General features: G+C 47.8%; 1 protein-coding gene across 1 annotated transcript; it reads right to left on the bottom strand.

Moving 5' to 3' along the window:
• Positions 1 to 5,058: 5,058 nt before the first annotated feature.
• VRTN (vertebrae development associated) lies at positions 5,059 to 7,281 on the bottom strand. Its single transcript, XM_022575875.2, has one exon. It carries the CDS (start codon positions 7,198 to 7,200, stop codon positions 5,059 to 5,061), a length of 2,142 nt encoding a protein of 713 aa, XP_022431583.1. The 5' UTR covers positions 7,201 to 7,281.
• Between the last annotated feature and the right edge of the window lie 12,576 nt (positions 7,282 to 19,857).

The raw sequence follows: 19,857 nt of genomic DNA, 5'->3' as shown, positions 1-19,857 counted from the left end.
TTAAGCAGATTTCATGCTATTTTCAAAGTCATTTTCCATGGAAAATTTTTTTTATACCGTTAAACCTACTTTCTGCTGCTTCTCATCTCCCTGAAAGCTTCCTCCTCCCCTTCCGTGAGATAAACCCGTAACGGCAATATTTAGGAACCTGTTAGTGACAACCTACTGGCATCCTCAGTTGGGGAGGGGAAATCATACTAGAACCTTCCTGCTGGAAGTCAGACCAGTGAGATGAGCAGACAGCACCCAGGGCCAGAGCAGGTCCCCCTCGCCCACACCCCCTGGGCCTTCCAGCCCCACCTTAACAACTGCCTTGTGTCAGGGCGCCTGTCCCTCAGTTCCCATCCTCACATGACAGCCACCAAACTGGGGTGAGTTTTTACAACCAGTATCCAGAGTCATTTGAGGAGCAATTGAGGCATTTCCGAGACCCCCAGGCAGCCTACATTTCTCAGAGAAGAGGTGGCCCTAGGAAGCTACAAGTTGGGAGGGGGTCCGGATGAGCTATGAGATGCCAAAGCCAGCATATGCGTCCTTGTGACCCCACTGCACTTCTTGTGCATTCCGTATGAAAGCCTCTGTCGTATTGAATCAGATCTCAGCTGCCAGTAAACCAAGGCCTTTACGAGGACACGAGCTGAGGTCAGATGGTTCTGTATCCTCACCTTACAGCACAGGGCTCAGCCTATCGTGGGTTGCTGGCTAGGAGCCTATTACATCTGCCAGACCCCTTTGGTGAGCAAGGCTTGATCCAGCACCTCAGCCACAGATGATTGGACCAGACTTGAGATGCAACCTGGCATGACAGCTGTGCTCAGATGAAAGGATGAGAATGGCCTGGACCAATCAAATCCTCTTCCTTGTGATAATCCGGCAATGCGGAAACACTGGAAGCCTGCAGTGTTCCTACGGTCCTTCTGCAATGGAGATGTGGAGGAGAGAAAATTCTAGGATGACACCCAGCTTTCTGGCCAGTTCATCTGATAACCTGACTCTGGCAGCAACCATGGTAAAAAAAAAAAAAACAAAACACTGAGAGAAGAGCAGATTGGTGGGTGTTGGGGGGTGAGCCCAGATTGGTGGTTGGTGAGACTGAGATAAGGGTGGAACAGCCAGGAGAGGCAGGTGAGATATGGGGTGATGCTCCGGGCCCAAGAGTCACCCAAGGGTCTGAGTGCTGGACTTCAGAAATATTTGAGGAGCAAACCCATGCATCAAGGTAGACAAGATGATATCCACCAAAATATAGGATCCCTGCCCCAGGCGATAAACATATGGATACTGAAGTTCTTTTAATTATTCATGTTTCACCTGATTGTTTTTTTACAGTGAAGCTTTTATATTCAAAATTTTAGAACCCGTTGTTACCTTACAACAGTACCAAATGTGAGAAGCTAACCTCACATATTCTGTTTTCTCCCTTTATTCAAACATTGTTCACTTCACTGGAATTTCTTTCCACATTTGCATCTGAGACAGAAGGTGGCACAAAAAAATACAAATAATTTCAACAAATGTCAACTTCAAAATCAGCATGAAGTATTCTTAGCAAATATGGTCACTGCTTAGGTATTTCTGCCTTTCTAAGAAGGTTATAAAGGAAACAGCTTTCTGCAGAAGAATAATATAACCATCTTATAAAACCTTTTCCAAATCAATAAATATTGACATATCATTTTTCTTAATTCTTTTCCAACAGAAGCTAAAGTATCTCCCTGTGGATTTGGGCTCAGTGCTGGCCTCTGACAAAAGGAACTTTACATCTTGGGACAGGAGTGTTTTTAATCATCTAGAGAGTAACCTTGAGCAAGAATCTCCTTAGGCATTAGCTTTCTCCTAGGAAACAGGAATTAGATTCCCAGGGATTCTCAGACTGGACATCATTGTTACCAATAGTAAATCCTCACCGAGCATTACTACATGCAACATACTATACTATAGGCGTTACTACAATCCCATTTATAGAGAAAGTGAGGCACAGAAAGGTAGACTACCTCGCTCCTGTGCATATACTGCTTCTCCAACGTCTAAATCAGTAGGTCCAGGTGGAGCCCTGGAATCCACACTCCTAACAAGCTCCCCCAGGGACTGAGATCCAGGTGGTTTTTAGACCCCATTGTGAGACACTGCTCCAGGTATCGGATCTGCTCTGGTTCTGACGGTGCAGGAAGGGAGCAAACAGGAGAATCTGAGCTCCAACCAGGGCATTTCACAGGACGGAAGATGCTGCCACCCTCTGAGAGCTGAGGCAGTAAGGGTGGTAGGCTGTGGTTGGAAACAGCGTGATACTGTTTCCTACTGGGAACCCAGACTTTGTCTCCTGCTGCACCAGAGTGCCACCTGCTGGCTGTAGGTAGCCATCGCAGGCCAGGCAGGAACATCACTTGTCCAATCTCTTCACTAAACGTTAAGGGACTACCAAGCGACTACATCGGCGCTGGGGGTTCAGTGGAGACCCCACAGAGAAAGACAGGCAGAGACAATGCCATAACAATGCTGCATGATCCCTGGAAAAGCAGGTAGGAGGCAAGGTCAGTCTGGGTGAGGGCTACAGCATGAGGGGTCAGTGGGGAAAAATAAGCCTAGAGGTTGGTAGGGATCAAGCTGGGGGGCCTCATTAGCGTTTGGATTTTGCGCTAAGGGTAATGGGAAATCTAGTAACAAGTCAGATTTAGGTTTCAGTGAGATCATTCTGGACTTTGTCGGGGGGGCTGGAATAGTTTGAGTGGAGGCAGAGTCAATTTGGAAACCATTCAAGTATCAGAGATGAGAGCAGCTGCTGGCCTACACGAGGTGGTAGTTGCAGGGATGGAGAAATATGGACAATGAGAAATAGTTAGGATTAGGTTTGATTTTAAAAAAACAAATGTCAAAGAATAACAGCAGGACATCACAGTGGCCCCGTTTCATTCATTCCTTCTTTCAACAAATTGTAGCACCAACTGTGTGTCAGAAACTAATCTACCTGCTGGGAATACAGTGGTGTGAGCCAGTCAGGGAAGAGCCCTGCTTTTCATGGAGTTTATGCCCTAAGGAGGTGGGGGGGTGGGGGGAGACATAAGCAAATAAGCAAATAAACAACAAAAACACATGGGAATAGGCACCATGTAGAGAATGTAGAAGGGATATGCGGCAGTGACTCATATCTGAAGGTTAAGGAGCCTGCCCTGTAAGGATAACAGGGAAAAGCACTCTAGGCCAAAGGAACAGATGCGAAGGCTCTTAAAGGGAGAGTAAGCGTAGCACATTCAAGATCAGAGGCAGCCAATGTGGCTGGATGTGGTGGGTAAAGGCAACAGAGGGACCAGAGGCAGGAAAGATAGTCAGGGACCAGTTTATGAAGGACTTTGTGAGGCAGTGCATTCTAAGAGTGAAGGGAAGCCACTGACACCTTTCAGACAGGAAAGTGACAGAATCAGATTTCACTTAAAGATCTCTCTGGCTGCGCCTCGAGAGTGGATTGTGTGGGACAAGAGTGGAAGGAGGAGGCAGGTAGAACCTGAGATGTGGGCCAGGAGAGATGGTGGTGGCAGCAGCGTGAAGGGGAGGATTCTGGGCATAATTTAAAGTCAGAGTCAACAGGACTCGCTGATGGATTGGATGTGGGGTCAAAAAACAGCAGAACAAAGAATGACTCCCCAAGACCATGAGGATGACAGCTACTGCAGAATACCTAGACACGGGGAGAAAGGGCCTAAGGGAACGTCTTCCCCAAGGATGTGGCATCCCAACAAGCAAAGGCCTGGCCTTAATTCTCAGTACTGCTGGAGGGGGCGTGTGAGTGAACCACACTGAAGCTCAGTTTCCTTACCTGTGGCTGGGCCTAGCCTGCCGGGGTGCATCACAAGGACTGAATAGAAGCCTGACACAGACTTGACCCTCGCTGGCCTGACCTCTGGGCACACTGAGTTGGCCAGTTTTCTCCCATTGTTGGGAAGTATCTTTCCAGGCAGCCATAGCCCTGCCCCCAGGGGGAAGAACACCCAAGGTCAATAACCAGTTCTAAGCAGAAACCCCAGAGTAATCCCCTCCATCCTCCAAGTCCTGGACCTGGGAACATCAAGGGAGAGAAATGGTCACTCTCTGCTCCTTAAACCAAAAGGGAACGTGGGAATGGGCAGTCACATGGGACAAAACAAATACCAGAGACCAAGGGCTGTGAGCACCACATCACTTTATTTCTTTGGTTTTCCAACTTCGCTCTTGGACAATGCAAATTCAGTCTCTTGCCTGCGTGGCCACTGTGTGGTCTCTCACTGGAGATGGGGCACAGGCTCTGAGGAGGAGCTCAACAGAAAAACTGGGGTCCCCAAGGGCCAGCCGGGCTGGCCAAGGACTGCGGGGTCCACAGCAGATGCACCAAGCACCAGCAAGTAGAGACCCAAGGCCCTCTCCCCAAGTCCTTTACCACACTCCTCACAATGGACAGGCCAGCCTTCAGTGATCCCCTAGAGGCCAACTTGGTTCTTTCTCTACATCCCTGCTTCTGCTCACACTGAGCCTGGCACCCTCTCCCTTAGGGGCACCAGGCAGAAGCCATGACCTGCTCCACATCTGATCTCTTAATGTTCCTCTGGGAAACATCTTTGAGTAAGGGGGGTGCCAACCCCCAAAAGGAACTGAAGACATATATTCTACCCAATGGGACAGACGGCCATGCTACAATACTCCTTTTGTCCCGGGGAAAAGCTGAAAGCAGCTTTAGCTAACCAACCCCGCTTTGGGTCCCCACACACATACAGCTTCCAACACCAGCAAGGGGGCCCAGCCAACGCACTTAAATCAAAAGACTAAAACCAAGACACAATAATAAAAATAAGAATGGTAAACAACTGAAGAGAATATCTCTGGTCCTGTAGCTCTCTGCAGGGGGCCAAGATGGCTGATCTCTGGCTCTCTCTGCCCTGGAGCTGGGAAACAACACGAAGCTGCCCTTGGATTCAGGGTTGATGCTGTGAGAGCAAAAGGGATCCTGGCCAAGCCAGGGAGGTGCAACTCAGGTCTCTGACCTTCTCCAAAGTTGTCCTCCTTCCTCCCAGCCCCTTTCATACCTCCCCGTCAGCCATCCACCAGGGTGAGGCCATCGTAGAGGGCACGCTTCCACATGTAGTAGGTAGAGCGGGCGGTGAGGGGGAAGAGGGCACTGAACTCCTTGTAGGAGGGGAAGCTCTTGGACTGGAAGCGCTTCTGCAGGAACAGCTTGGCCTGGGCCTTGAACTTTGTGGTGGTGAGCATGTCCATCACCAGCACCTGGCCGTCCCTGCCACCCGCCGCTGCTGCCACCACAGGGTGGCTGGACAGGGACCCACTGGGGGGCCGGCCCTGGGCCGTGGCCCCCTCTTGCAGGGCCCCCTCTCTGGAAGGCCCTCCCAGGGCCTTCCCTGGATCCTCTCCTGGAGAAGCCGCCATCTGCAGGATCCCTGCAGGTGGGGCCATGGCAGCTGTCACATTCCTACCAGCTTCTTTCTCCCGTTTCTCCTCCGCTTCCTTCATGCCCCCTTTGCCCAAGCTGGGGGCCTGTATCTGGAGCTTGGACAGACTTCTGGGCCAGCCCCGGGCAAGACTCTTCCAGACCCAAAAGGTGGAGGGAGACAGGCTCGGGTAGCGGAGGCGGAAGCGACAGAAAGGGAGGTGCCCACTGAGCACCTGCTTGCGGGCTGCCCTGCGCAGGCGCCTCTGCCAACGGGACAGGGGCATCCTCAGGGGTTGGAACTCCCGGGGGGCAGGTGATCCCCCACCCGTTGCTTTCCCTGCCCCTTCTCCTGCCTCACCCTTCCAAGGGAGCAAGGCCTCTTCCCCAACAGATGCTGGCTGGGAAGCCCCGGCTACCGAGAGGGCTGGTGCAGGCTTGAAGCTGGGGTTTCTTCGGAGAGCCTTTCGGCGCCAATTGTAGTAGGTGGACCGGGAGATGCCGGGGAACCTGCGTTTGAAGCAGCGATAGGGTACCAGCGTATTCAGGGAGATGCAGTGCTCCAGGTACAACTTGGCCCGCTGCATTAAGACCACTCCAGGGCTTGACATGGCCGACGAGGAGCACCCCAGCCCCTTGGCAACCTGCTGCTCCGGCAGCTTCTCCAGCTCCTCCATGGTCAGCTCCTCCTTGGGGGCCAGGGCCTGGCAGGCGCCAGAGCCCAAGAGCTCGTGCTTCCAGGCATAATAGGTGGAGCGGGAGATCTCGGGGAACCTCTGGAGGAACTGCTGCAGTGGCACGACACCCCCGCGGTGGAAGCTGTCCTGCAGGAAGTGCTTGGCCGAGAAGCGGGTGGCCACCTTCTGCCGGTGCTCCTGGGACTGCCGCCGCCAGCGGTAGAAGGTGCTCTTGGTGATGCTGTAGCGCTCACCGAGGTGGGAGTAGCTGAGGCCAGGTTCCCGGTTGAGCAGCTCCAGGGTCTTGGCGAGCGGGGGCAGCGGGGCCAGGGCAGTGGGAGTTGGGGCCCGGCCGGGGCTGGCACTTTCAGCCTCCACCTCCTCCAGCCCCACCACGGGGGCAAAGTACTGGTGGCGGAAGAGCTGGCTGGTGAGGGGCTGGCCGGCCCACATGATGTGCAGCGTGGCGGGCATGTGGTCGCAGCGGCGGGGCCGGATGACGCGGTTAAAGTATGGCCGGATCTTGAGGTTGCGCAAGGGGTAGATGGAGTAGATGTTGCGCTGAAGGACGGAGGCGAGGGCGTACAAGTGCCACACGTTGGAGAAGCTGCTAGGAAAGCAGGTGGCCTTGACGTCCGCATCAAAGATGGCCTCTAGCGTGGTGGACGGCAGGCTGGTCATCTCCGGGGACTCCTCAGAGCACAGGGAATAGCGCACGGCCTGCAGCATCACCTTGGAGTCAATCATGCCCTGGAGGTAGTAGTGCCGGTGCAGCAGCATCTCCACCACCGTGCGGGCCCGCAGCTCCAGGCTGAGGCCCGCGTTGCCCCACAGCAGCATGCTGGCCGCCTCGAACAGCAGGCTGCCCTCGCCCTTGCACACCAGCGGCAACATGTTCCGGGGAGCATCCTCTGGGTACAGGCTCAGGGCCACCGAGTCCACCTCCAGCACCTGGGGGCCGGGGCCTCCCTCCCGGCCGGTGGGGAGAGCGAAGGAAGACAGGACCTGCTTGGCCTCCAGAGCAGCACCAACGAGACCCTCCAGGCCCTCGGACTCCACTGCCTCCTGCAGCTCCTGCAGCACCTGCTGCACCAGCTGCTCCCGGGATGTCATCCTACCAGGGCAAAGGAGAGAGGGCAGAGGTCAGCCAAGGCACCCAGATGATACCCAGCAATGGTGCCTTATCCACTCCTCTGCCTTCTCCCTCAAGATCTATCTATTCCCATCCCCCCATAGCAGGTAATGGCTACGTGCCTCCTGGGGTTTGTTTAATTACTCAGTGGTACAAAGGAAGAGCTTGGCCTTAGAGAATGGCTTTGAATCCTGGTTCTGATATTAGCTTGAGCAAGTCACTCAACCTCTCTGTGTTTCTGGTTCCTTTTCTGTTAAAATGGGGACAATAATAAAAGTATCTACCTCATAGGACTGTTGTGGATATAAATGAGACAATGAAAGTAAAGGACGGAGACATCTGAGTGTATATAAGTGTATACACACATACACATATTTATATATATATATATTCATCCTTAGAAAAGTGCCTGGCACATAGTAAAGTACTAAAGAAGCATTAGCTATTATATATTAGAGTATTATCTAGTACTATACATATTATATAGTGCAGGTATAAAAGCTGTACCTCTACACCTGTTAAAGACAGACAATCACACATAGCCTAAATTGGTCTCCTTTTTCCTAAAACAGTGATTCTCAAAGTATGGTCCATGGGGACTTCCCTGGTGGTGCTGTGGTTGAGAATCCGCCTGCCAATGCAGGGGACACGGGTTCGAGCCCTGGTCCTGGAATATTTCATATGCCGCGGAGCAACTAAGCCCGTGCGCCACAACTACTGAGCCTGCGCTCTAGAGCCCGCGAGCCACAACTACTGAGCCCATGTGCCTAGAGCCCGTGCTCCGCAACACGAGAAGCCACCGCAATGAGAAGCCGGCACCGCAATGAAGAGTAGACCCCGCTCACCACAAGAGAAAGCCCGCGCGCAGCAACGAAGACGCAGTGCAGTCAAAAAAAAAAAAAAAAGTACGGTCACGGACCCTTGGGGTTCTCTGAGACTTTCTGAGGGGCTGCAAGTTAAACTGTTTTCACAATAATACTAAGATAACAACACTAAGATGTGATTTGCCTTTTTCATCGTGTTAACATTGGAGTACAGCTAGTACCTCAGCATGAATTAAACTAGAAATCACTGTGTTCTACCCCATGATGTAGCCACAGTTGGGAAAAAGAAAGCTAGTATCACTCCAAAATGTCCTTGATGCAGCAACAAAGATCATTCTTTTTTAAAATCATAACCCTTAAGTACATGACTTCAATGTTGGGAGTGACAAAATGGGGAGTGCTCATAGAGGATTTCTGCTGCACACTGGTGCATAATGAACGAGTGACAATTGGGTTGCATGATGAACTAGCCGCTTTTTCATGGAATACCACTTTTACTTGAAAGAAAAATTGAGTGGCATTAGTCATTTAGACTTGGATATATTTGACAGACATTTTCTCAAAAATGAATAAGGTGAGGCTGTCACTTCAAGGAAAACTACTACTATTTATGGCCAGTGAAAATTTCTGAGCTTTCATTTGAAAATTAGAATTTTGGAAAACTTGTATCCACTACAGTGAGCTTGACAGCATCCCAATACTTAAAGATTTTTCTGATGGGACCAGTGGTGACACTAAGACATGTAACTTTTTATACTATATAATGGAATGTTCAACATTTGAAGATTTGCATCACTCAATGAACTGTATTTCCCAAATAACCAATGGGATGGCACGGGGAAAAGATCCATTCAAAGTATAAAAGAAAGCAACGGATTTTTAATATAATACGGTGCAAAAGTTCCTGGATATTATTTCAGATTCTGCATTATAACTAAGCTTTGAGGAACTACCACCTGTCGAGTTGCGGTGTAGTTGTCAAAGAATATCCACTGAAAATGCTACCAAAATACACTTCCTCTGGGAATTCTCTGGCAGTCCAGTGGTTAGAACTTCACACTTTCACTGCCGTGGCCCAGGATCGATCCCTGGTTGGGGAACTAAGATCCCGCAAGCCCCGTGGTGGCAAAGCCAAAGGAAAAAAAAAATACTCTTCCTCTGTCTATTTATGTGTCCGGATGAAGTTGGATTTTCTTCATGTACTTCTACCAAAATAATGTATCGCAACAGATTGAACATAGAGACAGAAAAGAATCTACTTATCTTCTGATAATCAGATATTAGAGATTTGAAAAATTTAAAAGATGCACTGTTCTCACTAAATTTTTTTTGTTCTGGAAAAGTTATTTTTCATAAAAACTATTATTTGTTACTATGTAACAGGTTTGTTCTTTTTTAATAAAGAAATCTTTTCTAAATTTCTAAATTTTAATTTTGAATGTAACATGTTGACAGATGTAACCTATATAAACAGAAGCTCTTCAGGGTCTTCAATTTTTAAGAGCATACACGTGTCCTGAGACCAAAACGTTTGAGAACTGCTGCCCTGGGATAAAGTTAGTCTTTTCAAAGAGGTAGCAGCAGCCTAGCCACTGTGCTGACAGAGATCTACTAACTAAGGTTTACTATTTGCCATGCACTTTCCCAATCCTGGCGGCGGAACTTTAAGATGGGTACTACCATTATCCCCAATTTACAGGTGAAAAAACTGAGACAATCAAATTTAGGCTCATTGGCCCAATTTGCCCCAGGCCTCATAAGTGGTGCAGCCAGTAGTTGAAACCAGATGCTCTTTAGGGCCTGTGATTCATCTACTCCAGTTTAAAATGCCAGCCACCTTTCAATTCAAACTAATCATCCCAATTACTGGTGGGTTTTCCGTGTTGTGTTGCAAAGCAGAGTAATATTCCTTTGTGGACACTGTTTTTAAATTAAAAAGGAGACCATTACCCTTTCTCAGATCTTTGTTCTCAGATTTTAATAAATTCCTTTAGATTAGCCTTAGGTTTAAAAATTGTGTTTGGGTGTATACACTTGTCAACTCATCAAACTGCACACCTAAAAGGAAAGTGTTTTGCGCACTTACAAGGGATGCATTTGGGTGTAAATTATGGTTCAGTAAAGTTGAAAAAAAGTTTTTAAAGAACCAAAGGCTTACCACCAGAATTTTACTTGGTAACCATAAGAAAGAAAGCTTTTTAAAAACTGGTAATCAGAATCACCTTTGGATAAAAATTTCTTGCTTGTAGATTTTTTTTTTTAATGTGTTTATTGTGACAAACCTGGTCTAACCTCTCACCAGATTTCTATTTGTCCCACATTATCTGACCCTGGAACTGGGCTTTTAATCTGTTCATCTTTTATATACTTCATATTTACTTTTTAAAAAACTGTTAGTTTTTTGGACTCAGGAGATAAACTTCACTGAGAGCACTTCCATATGTGATAAAAAATTGAGCTCCGAGGAACAAACTGTATACACAGAAGAGCTTTTTCATTCTGACAGACAACAAAGATGCTGGGGGTTTTGTTTTTCTTGCATGTCACTTGTAAATGCTGCTATACAGACGCATATAAATGAGCTCTGCTCTGCTAGATACTTCGCAAACAAAATTATGAAAATAACCACCATTCACCTACTGCTTACTATGTACATTTAGGTAATTCAACCAAAATCTCAAAAAAAAGAGGGGATAATTAATTTAAATTGTGTGGGTGATTCTTCCTGCCCTTCCACACCAGGAGGAGGGCACAATGTTCCCTTAAAAGATTACAGGTTTCTGTGGGCTTTGCATTGGGTGAGCGTTTGGACTTCAGGCTTTTCAGAGGTAATATTTATATGTGGTTCTCACTTTCCTTCTACGTGAATTACAACTCCATCACACCTGCACCTTCACTAGGATAGCTACTTCTAGTTCACACATAGAGAAATGGAGGCTTGGGGGTTAAATAACATTCCCAAGACCACAAGCTATTAAAACTACAAAACCTAAGCAATCTCACTCCAGAGCTCCCCTCCTAACCCCTGTGATTCCACCATACAGGGAAATACAGGGCCCAAAATGCTCATTATCCAAAGGATGCAGAAACACATGGATTCTTGGGGCTTCGAGACAAAGCTGGCCATTTTACAGATAAGGAAATTGAGGTCCAGAAAGGTAAAGTTGACTTGCCTGAATTCCTGCTGTAGTATCCAGATACCTGCCAACACGTCCAGATAGACAACACGTCTTCCTGCGCAAACCCCACCCTCCTCCCTCCCCTTCCCTGTCCCACCCTACCTACTCTTCCCATCCCAGTCCCACCCCACCCCACCCTAACTCATTCCTTCCTCTTCCCCAAAGAGGTAAGAGGAGATGTGAGTAGGTAATACCCTACTTCTTTTTTCCTCAAAAGCTTGCTGAGAAAAAGTAGCTCCCTGGAGAGGCTCTGCACCTCGCGTCAACTCAGGTGGGTCTGGACCAGGAGAGAATGGGGCAGCGGGGAGAGGCCAGAGGCCGTGCGGGGAAGCTAATCATACTTAAGTAGACAATTGGTTGATGGGGTTCAGGTGCAACAGTCTTTTTGGTGATGGCTCCCTGGGAACGCAATGCAAAGCAGATCTGACAATTACCAGTTGCATTCGTGGAATAAGGTGCAGAAAGTGAGAGCTAATCTAGGGGTCTTGCCCAGCTGGCCTCCCCTGGCCCCACCACTCTTACAAGGGACCTGATAAAACATGAAACCGAGGAGGCAGGGCCCCTCAAGGCGACACAGGCTCCCCGGCTTGAGGTTGGAAGGGAGGAAATAGGACGGCATCCAGCCAGCATCTTGGCACCTAAGAAGGGCTCTGGAGCCCAGGAAGGAATGAATGGACACGGGCAACTCTGCAGGCAATTCAAAGCCTCACCTTCACCAAGGCCCACTTCCTCCTCCCCCAGTGTCCTTATTTCAAGCAGATGGGGTCTCGGAGCCCAGCTCTGGCCTCTGTCCCTTGCATTTTAAAAGGGGTGAGCCAGCCCTCTGGGCAGGGCAAGGGAAGAAAGGGCCAAAGCATCTGTTGACAGTGTTGGTAGGTCTCTGGCCTCTAGAACAAACACCCTCCCTGCCAGGCTCATCCTGGGCTCCGCATTCGCTCACCAAGGACCGCGTGTTCTCCCCATCCCTCATAAAGCAGGCCCTGCAGTCTCGATAGCCAGCCAGGCCCTACAAGCGTGAGGGAGGGCCACACTGGCCTCAGCCCTCAGTAAGACTGCCTAAGGCCGCGGAGCCATGGCTGGCATCTCACCCCGCCTGGCTCCACACCTTTCTGGCCGGCCCAGCTGCCCAGGCTGCGCCCCTGGCTCCAGGGAGCGCCAGCCATCTTGGCTTCTTCCCCGGTGGCCAGGAGGCCTCGCGGGGCGTGGGCGGCCACAGATCCTGGCTGGTGGCAGGCAAGTCCCTTGGCTGTGACTTCCCAAGGAACCTCCCACCAACCAAGGGCAGCAGGAGGGTCTGGGGGCACCAGGGTGGGCCTGAGGCCACCCAGTCAATCATGCCTCGGTAGTTCCCAAGCTGAGTAGCTCTAGGGGACCACGCGCCTGGAAGGGAAGGAGAATGGGCAGCGAGGCCCACGAGGGGAAGCGGAGCGAGCCGCCAGGAGGCCCTGTATAGTTGGGGAAAGAGCTGGCTGGCTGGGGGTATCTGAGACAAGGGACCCAACCGGGGAAACACCGGGAGTCTGGGGAGGGGCTAAGGCCAGACCATTGTGTAGGGTAGGGAGGGGAGATAGGCGGGCGAGCGGGGGGGGGATGGGGAAGAGGCTGGAGGTGGGGGGGGAGAAGGAGAACTTGAAACAATGCGTCCCCTCTCCACACACACACACACACACACACACACACACACACACACGGCATCTTCAGAGTCACTCTATGACCCTTGAGCCCTTTAGTGTCCCAAGGCCACCCCCTCGTTCCCCTGGGGTCTCCAAACTGCTCGAGGCACCCACCCTTCCTAATTTTGAGGAAACTTCCTAGTTTACTGACCTCGAGGGTGGCCCAGAGCCCAGGGGGCGTCCGCTTCTCTCTCCACCTTCCAGCTTGGGACATTTAAGTCACCGTGTGGGCAGTGTCCCCAGCTGAGCGCCACTCTCACTCCAGAACTGGTTTCATATCTGTGGTGGACCATTGAGCATGGACCGTCTACAGCCAACTGGCCGTTGGAGAAGCGGCTTAAGCCACTCCCCCCAGGAAATCGCCCACCCTCAAGTGCTCTGGTCCCAAGATGAAAGAAGTGCAAATTCGGGGGTCACTTCCAATGGTAAAGTGATAGCAGCTATTGTCTCGTCCACTCCACCCAGCTGTGGGTGTTAAAGCGCCCTGACCTAGCTCTGAAACGGACCCCAAACTGCCCAGGGAAAACTTGAAAGAAAGTCGAAAGATTTCCAAAGAATTTGGGGGGAGGGGAAAGGGAGGGGAGGAGGTTTAGCTAGAAAGACCTAAGGAAAGTCTGTGGCAAGGCTAAGGGAGGGAGGGGGGGCGAGAGCGAAGCTGGAGCCGGGAAACTAGCCTTGGGGGATTGGTTAGAGGACTTGGGGCTCTCTGAACCCCCAAGATGCATCTCCTCCTGAGGCAGCTCCCCCATCCCTGCCCCCCAAGAGACAGGGAGGCTGGAGAACTCACTGCCCCCACCTTGGTGCAGGCCCCCTTCCCTTCCAGAAAGGCCTCCATCCCCACCTTTCTCTGAGCATCCCCCAGGCTTGAGGCTCAACACCTCTCACTCCCAAAGTGTGCCTGGGCCAAAGATGCTTCTGTCTGGGACCAGGGCACCTATCCCAGGACACCTGGTTTTCTGAGCCCAGCAGGAAGGTAAGGACATGTGGTACCTGGGGCTTCCGTCCCTCCCCGCAGCTCACCTCAGCCCAGAGGCCTCAGATAATCCCGGAGGAACTAGTCCTATCCGCCCGTCCAGTTCCCCGCTGGTGGGGGAGGTGAGGGCTGCCAGATTGCAGCCTTTGGTGGTAGCTCCCCCCAGGGGCTTTCCTGCCCAGCCTTAACCCTTTGGAGTGCTGGGACTAACAGCTTCTCCCGGGCTTCAGTTCCACCCACCTCTCCTCTTTATCGCCTTACCTCTCGCTACCACTGTAAAATGCCCCCCAGTGTCGGTTATGCCCCAGCTCCACTAATCTTCTTCTCCTCTGACGATCATGAACCCTACACTTATCACCTAAGTCAAAACTCGTTTATCAAACATCCATCCTCAGGAAAGCTGGATGAGGGGGCCACCAGACGGGAACTCAAGTCCAGTCCCTGCATCTTAAACACACCAGCCCCACCCACCGTGATGGCAGTCACCTGAGGCAGTGGTTTAGACGCCTCCTGGACTTGGATTTGAATGCCAACCCTGCCCCATACTAGAGTATGGCTTTAGGCAAATTGTTTAAACCTCAGAGCCCTGATTTAGTGGTTACTGGGGCCTAACATTTACGCCAGAGAGTTCGTTTACCCCCAGAGTTGTTGGGTGGATTCAATAAGATAAACGTAAATATTTAGGACTGCTGGGCACAAAGCAAGTATATTCCAGTTCTCAGGCTCTCCAGTGAATCTGAAATTATTTTTAAGTTCTTAATATAAATGCAGTATTTTAAAAGTTTCAGACAATAGTGGTGATTTTGTAGAAGGAGATGGAATTACGAGATAACTTTTTCTTTCCACATAGCTTTCTGTGTCTTTTGACATTTTATAAGGAGTCTGTATTACTTGCTATCATTTAATAAAGGCAATGAAGATAATTTAAAATTCTTTAAAAGGCTAATAGAATCTTTTAAAGTATTTTTTAAAAAGAAACCCTAGTGATAAAAAGGTTTGTTGGCGCTCCCATTACCAAAGTAAGAGTCTTATTTATAGACTAATTGGGAAAATGAATAATTGGGAGAATTTTAAAAGTAAAGTAGTAAGCAGGAAAAATCACCTATAATCTCATTATCTAAAGACAGCTATTGTGAACATCTTGGTACATTTCTTTCTAATCTAGTTTCTTTTCTTAGACTACACAAGTTAAACTTTGTCTTTACAAAAGACCCAAACGGTACAGAGTAAAAAATAGAGTAAATTAAGCCAGTCCTCCCTTTTAGTCCCAAACCCATTCTCCTCATTATGAGAGCTAAAACAACTGCCCAGTTCTTTTTATGTATATTTTCAGCTTTTTCTGTGCATATACACATGTATATTTTTCTAGTCTCTCTGTGCATATTTTTATTCTGTGTTAAATACTTTACTTTTGACTAATATATGTTATATATGTGCCTATGTATTAGATACATAAATGATATCTAAATAATAATACAGTAGTCCTTCCTTATCTGCTGTTTTGCTTTCCTTGGTTCCAGTTACCTGTGGTCAACTGCAGTGGAAAAATATTAAATGAAAAATTCCAGAAGCAAACATTCATGAGTTTTAAATTGCTCGCTGTTCTCAGTAGCGTGATGAAGTCTCTCATCCCCCGGCTCTGTCCCACCTGGGATGTGAGTGAATCATCCCTCCCATCGGCCTATCCACGCTGTAGATGCTACCCAACTAGTTAGTATAGGGAAAAACATAGTATATGTAGGGTTCGGTACTCCACGGTTTCAGGCATCCACTAGGGGTCTTAGGATGGGGTTGGGGGGGCTGAAGTAGGGAGGGACCACAGTACCACTGTATATTATTCAAAATGCTTGTAAATATTGGTTCAGGAATTTACTAAAGTATTAAAGATTCAAATTTCAGCCCTGTTCCCTTTCTACAGTTTCTCTTTTCAGAAGCAACCAATATCATAATTCAAAAAGAGACGTGCACCACAATGTTCATTGCAGCACTATTTACAATAGCCAGGACATGGAACCAACCTAAAAGTCCATCAACAGATGAATGGATAAAGAAGATGTGGCACATATATACAATGCAATATTACTCAGCCATAAAAAGAAACGAAATTGAGTTATTATTTGTAGTGAGGTGGATGGACCTAGAGTCTGTCATACAGAGTGAAGTAAGTCAGAAAGAGAAAAACAAATACCATATGCTAACGCATATGTATGGAATCTTAAAAAAAAAAAAAAGATACTGATGAACCTAGCTGCAGGGCAGGAATAAAGAGGTAGACATAGAGAATGGACTTGGTGACGTGGAGTGGGAGGGCAAAGCTGGGGCAAAGTGAGAGTAGCACCGATGTATATACACTACCGAATGTAAAGTAGTTGGCTGGTGGGAAGCAGAAGCGTAGCACAGGGAGATCAGCTCAGTGCTTTGTGATGACCTAGAGGGGTGGGATAGGGAGGGTGGGAGGGAGGCTCAAGAGGGAGGGGAGGGCTTCCCTGGTGGCACAGTGGTTAAGACTCCTCCTGCCAATACAGGGGACATGGGTTCGATCCCTGGTCCGGGAAGAGCCCACATGCTGCAGAGCAACTAACCCCGTACGCCACTACTGAGCCCATTTGCTACAACTACTGAGCCTGCACTCTAGAGCCCATGCTCTGCAACAAGAGAAGGCACCGCAATGAGAAGCCCGTGCACCGCAACGAAGAGTAGCCTCCGCTCTCAGTGACTAGAGAAAGCCCACACACAGCAATGAAGACCCAATGCAGCCAAAAATAAATAAATAAAATAAATAAATTTTAAAAAGATGGAAGGGATATGGGGACATGTGTATGTCTGATTCGCTATGTTGTGCAACAGAAACTAACACAGTATTGTGAAGCAATTATACTCCAATAAAGATGTATTATGGGGAAAAAAAGCAACCAACATCGTTTCTAAGGTATCATGCCAGAGATCTGTTATGTATAAAGAAGCAAATCTCTCAGAGAGCACTTTTGTCCTTTCTTTAAAGCATAAATGTAATATACTACTTTTATGTACCTTGCTTTTTAAAAATATGTTTGTTTATTTATTTTTGGTTGCATTGGGTCTTCATTGCTGCACGTGGGCTTTCTCTAGTTGTGGCGATCAGGGGCTACTCTTTGTAGCAGTGCGCGGGTGGGCTTCTCATTGCGGTGTCTTCTCTTGTTGTGGAGCATGGGCTCTAGGCACACAGGCTTCAGTAGTTGTGGCTCATAGGCTCTAGAGCACAGGCTCAGTAGTTGTGGCGCAAGGGCTTATTTGCTCTGCGGCATGTGGGATCTTCCCGGACCAGGGATCGAACCCATGTCTCCTCCATTGGCAGGCAGGCTCCTAACCACTGCACCACCAGGGAAGTCCCTATCCAGTCCTCTATTGATGAACCTTAAGGTCATTTCCTTCTTTTGCTCTTAAACCATGCTACAATTGGTAACCTTGCACATACATAATTTTGCACATGTGTGGGTGTAACTATACCTTCAAAGTGTATGCATATAGTAATTTAGATAGATTTTGCCAAGTTTCTCTTCGTAGGAGTTGTACCAGTTTATTCCCCCCAAAACAAAGTATGAGTGTAGTTTTCCTGCCCCTAAGCCAGCATACTGTGTCATCACATTTATTTTTTATCTTTGCCAATCTAATAGGTGAAAACTTAGTCTCTCAGTGTGGTTTTAATTTACAATTTTCATTATGAGTAAAAGAGCATTTTTCATCCATTTAAGAGCCACTTATATTTCCTTTCCTGTGAATATCCTTTGCCCCATTTTGCCATTTGGTTATAGACCTTTTCTTATTGATTAAAGAGAGTTCTATATGAAGACAGCCCTTGGTCTACGACAGGAACTAGAAATATTTTTTTCTGAGTTTGTGGTTTATAATTGGACTTGGCTTACGGTGGTTTTTTTATCATGAAGAAATCTGCTTATTTTTACATATATTGAACATATCTTGTCTTTAATGGATTCTGGATTTGGTACATTTTAATCTACCTTTATTTAAACCATTAAGATGAGGTATCACAAAATTAAGGGCCTCGTCATAAGCTGTCCAAACACCAAAAATCCCAGATTCCCAGCAATAATTAAACCAATTCCTACAAGTAGATATCTTTAGTTAATATATACCTTGCTTTGAACAAAATTCAGATCTAGGAAGCAGATGAGTTCAGGGTAATCCTTCACTTATAAAGGGGCATACAATAGGACAGCTTCCTTTACATAATGAGCTGAGATAAGTAATTAACTGTGTTTAAATTTACAGCTTTCCAGGGGTTGTATAAGTGGTGGTTCACCTGTATTTGGATCAGCTACAAAAAACAAGTCCGGTATTGAGTGAAGTAATATTGATTGAACACTGACTGTATAGTGAAAAGCCTGAGCTTTGGAGCGTAATGGCAGGATTAAAATTCCAGCTCTGTGCCTATGTGCCCTTGAACAAGTTTTCTCACATCTCCAGACCTAATTCCTCACTTAAAGAATGATAATAGTACCAGAGAGTTTGCTCTGAGAATTAAATGAAAAACTGCTTATGAAGTTCTTAGCACAGGTCTCATGATAAAATGCTCTGGACATGATGCTACTGTTAGATTTAGTTGTCTTCCCACTTCATTCTCCTTCTATAGATATTTAAAGAATTCATCCATTTGTCATTCAATTAATGAAGCCACTCAATGCCTTATTAAATAATTTACACATTAGTCCATCATTTATTCAGTTATTCATTTACTCACACATTCACTCATGCACTGTCATTCATTCAACAGACATTTGAGCTCCTAGTATGGGCCAGATCCTGGGCTAGCTCTGAGTACATAATGATGTCCATGGACCTGACTCAGGAGTTTGAGGGTTGAGGTTCAAAAGCTTCTCATTCATTCCACAGCAGAACAAATACCTGTGTTCACTGTATACCATGGCTCTTTATCCAATGGCTGCTAGTTTTAATTCCATGACATCATAATCTCCTGGCTTCCTTTCTTTGTTCCTTTCTCTTCTTCCCCCCCCCCCCGTGCCCTTTTACCCTCTCTTTGCCCAGGACTCTACCCCGGACTCAGGCCTTTACTACGCCTATCAGAGTCCCTTGGTTATTACCAAGACAGATGACCACTCAGACTCTGAGTCAGACTAACCTGAGTTGAAGCTCAGCTCCTCTACTTTCTAGTTTAGGGAACTTAGACAAGTCTGACCCTCAGTTTCCTCCTCTGTAAAATAGGGATAATAATATCCACTTTATTCGAATGATTGAATTAAACAGTGAAGTCACTCCTTCGCTGCAAAGAAACACTTAACACCAGGGAGGTATGATGATCAATTCACATCTCAATTAGTTGAGTGTCTACTCTATGTAGGCATTATATTCAGTACTATGAAGACACACAGAGAGCTAATGTCATCTCTTCCAGTCAGAAGCCACAGCACAGGGGGGTCCACAGTAAGTGCTCAATAAGAGCTACTATTACTTGCTTTTCCCAAGGAATGCCCCTCACTCCTGGACACTGGCATTTCTCAGAGACCTGTGCTGAGAGGACTGCTGGGTTGATGCTAGCTTCTCTGGTTTCATTTGCAACTCCGATCTGGCATTCTTTATGGCTTTAAAGTCATTTAATTTTGTGGTAAATTTGAATATAGACTGGGTATTAGCGTATTCTAAGGAATTAATAATATTCTAAGGAATTAATGTTAAATTTGTTAGAGGTGATAATAGTAAGAAAAGGTCCTAAATTTTCAGATATGTTTGTAAGAATTTCGGGTTGAAATGGTAGGACTTTAGGTATTTGCTCTTTAAAAATCAGAGGAAAAGGGCTTCCCTGGTGGCGCAGTGGTTGAGAGTCCGCCTGCCGATGCAGGGGACACGGGTTCGTACCCCGGTCCGGGAAGATCCCACATGCTGTGGAGAGGCTGGGCCCGTGAGCCATGGCCGCTGAGCCTGCGCGTCCAGAGCCTGTGCTCCGCAACAGGAGAGGCCACAACAGTGAGAGGCC

The sequence above is a fragment of the Delphinapterus leucas genome, chromosome 2 (assembly GCF_059928025.1).
Source record: "Delphinapterus leucas isolate spDelLeu-1000000601 "Yukka" chromosome 2, BTC_Dleu_Yukka2, whole genome shotgun sequence".
In the NCBI taxonomy this organism is placed as follows: Eukaryota; Metazoa; Chordata; class Mammalia; order Artiodactyla; family Monodontidae; genus Delphinapterus; species Delphinapterus leucas.
The sequence above is the reverse complement of the archived record's forward strand: the minus strand, read 5'-3'. Positions and strand labels throughout refer to the sequence as shown.

Coding starts and splice junctions, on each gene's coding strand:
- VRTN (XM_022575875.2), bottom strand. CDS start 7,200: ATGACATCCCGGGAGCAGCTGGTGCAGCAGGTGCTGCAGGAGCTGCAG.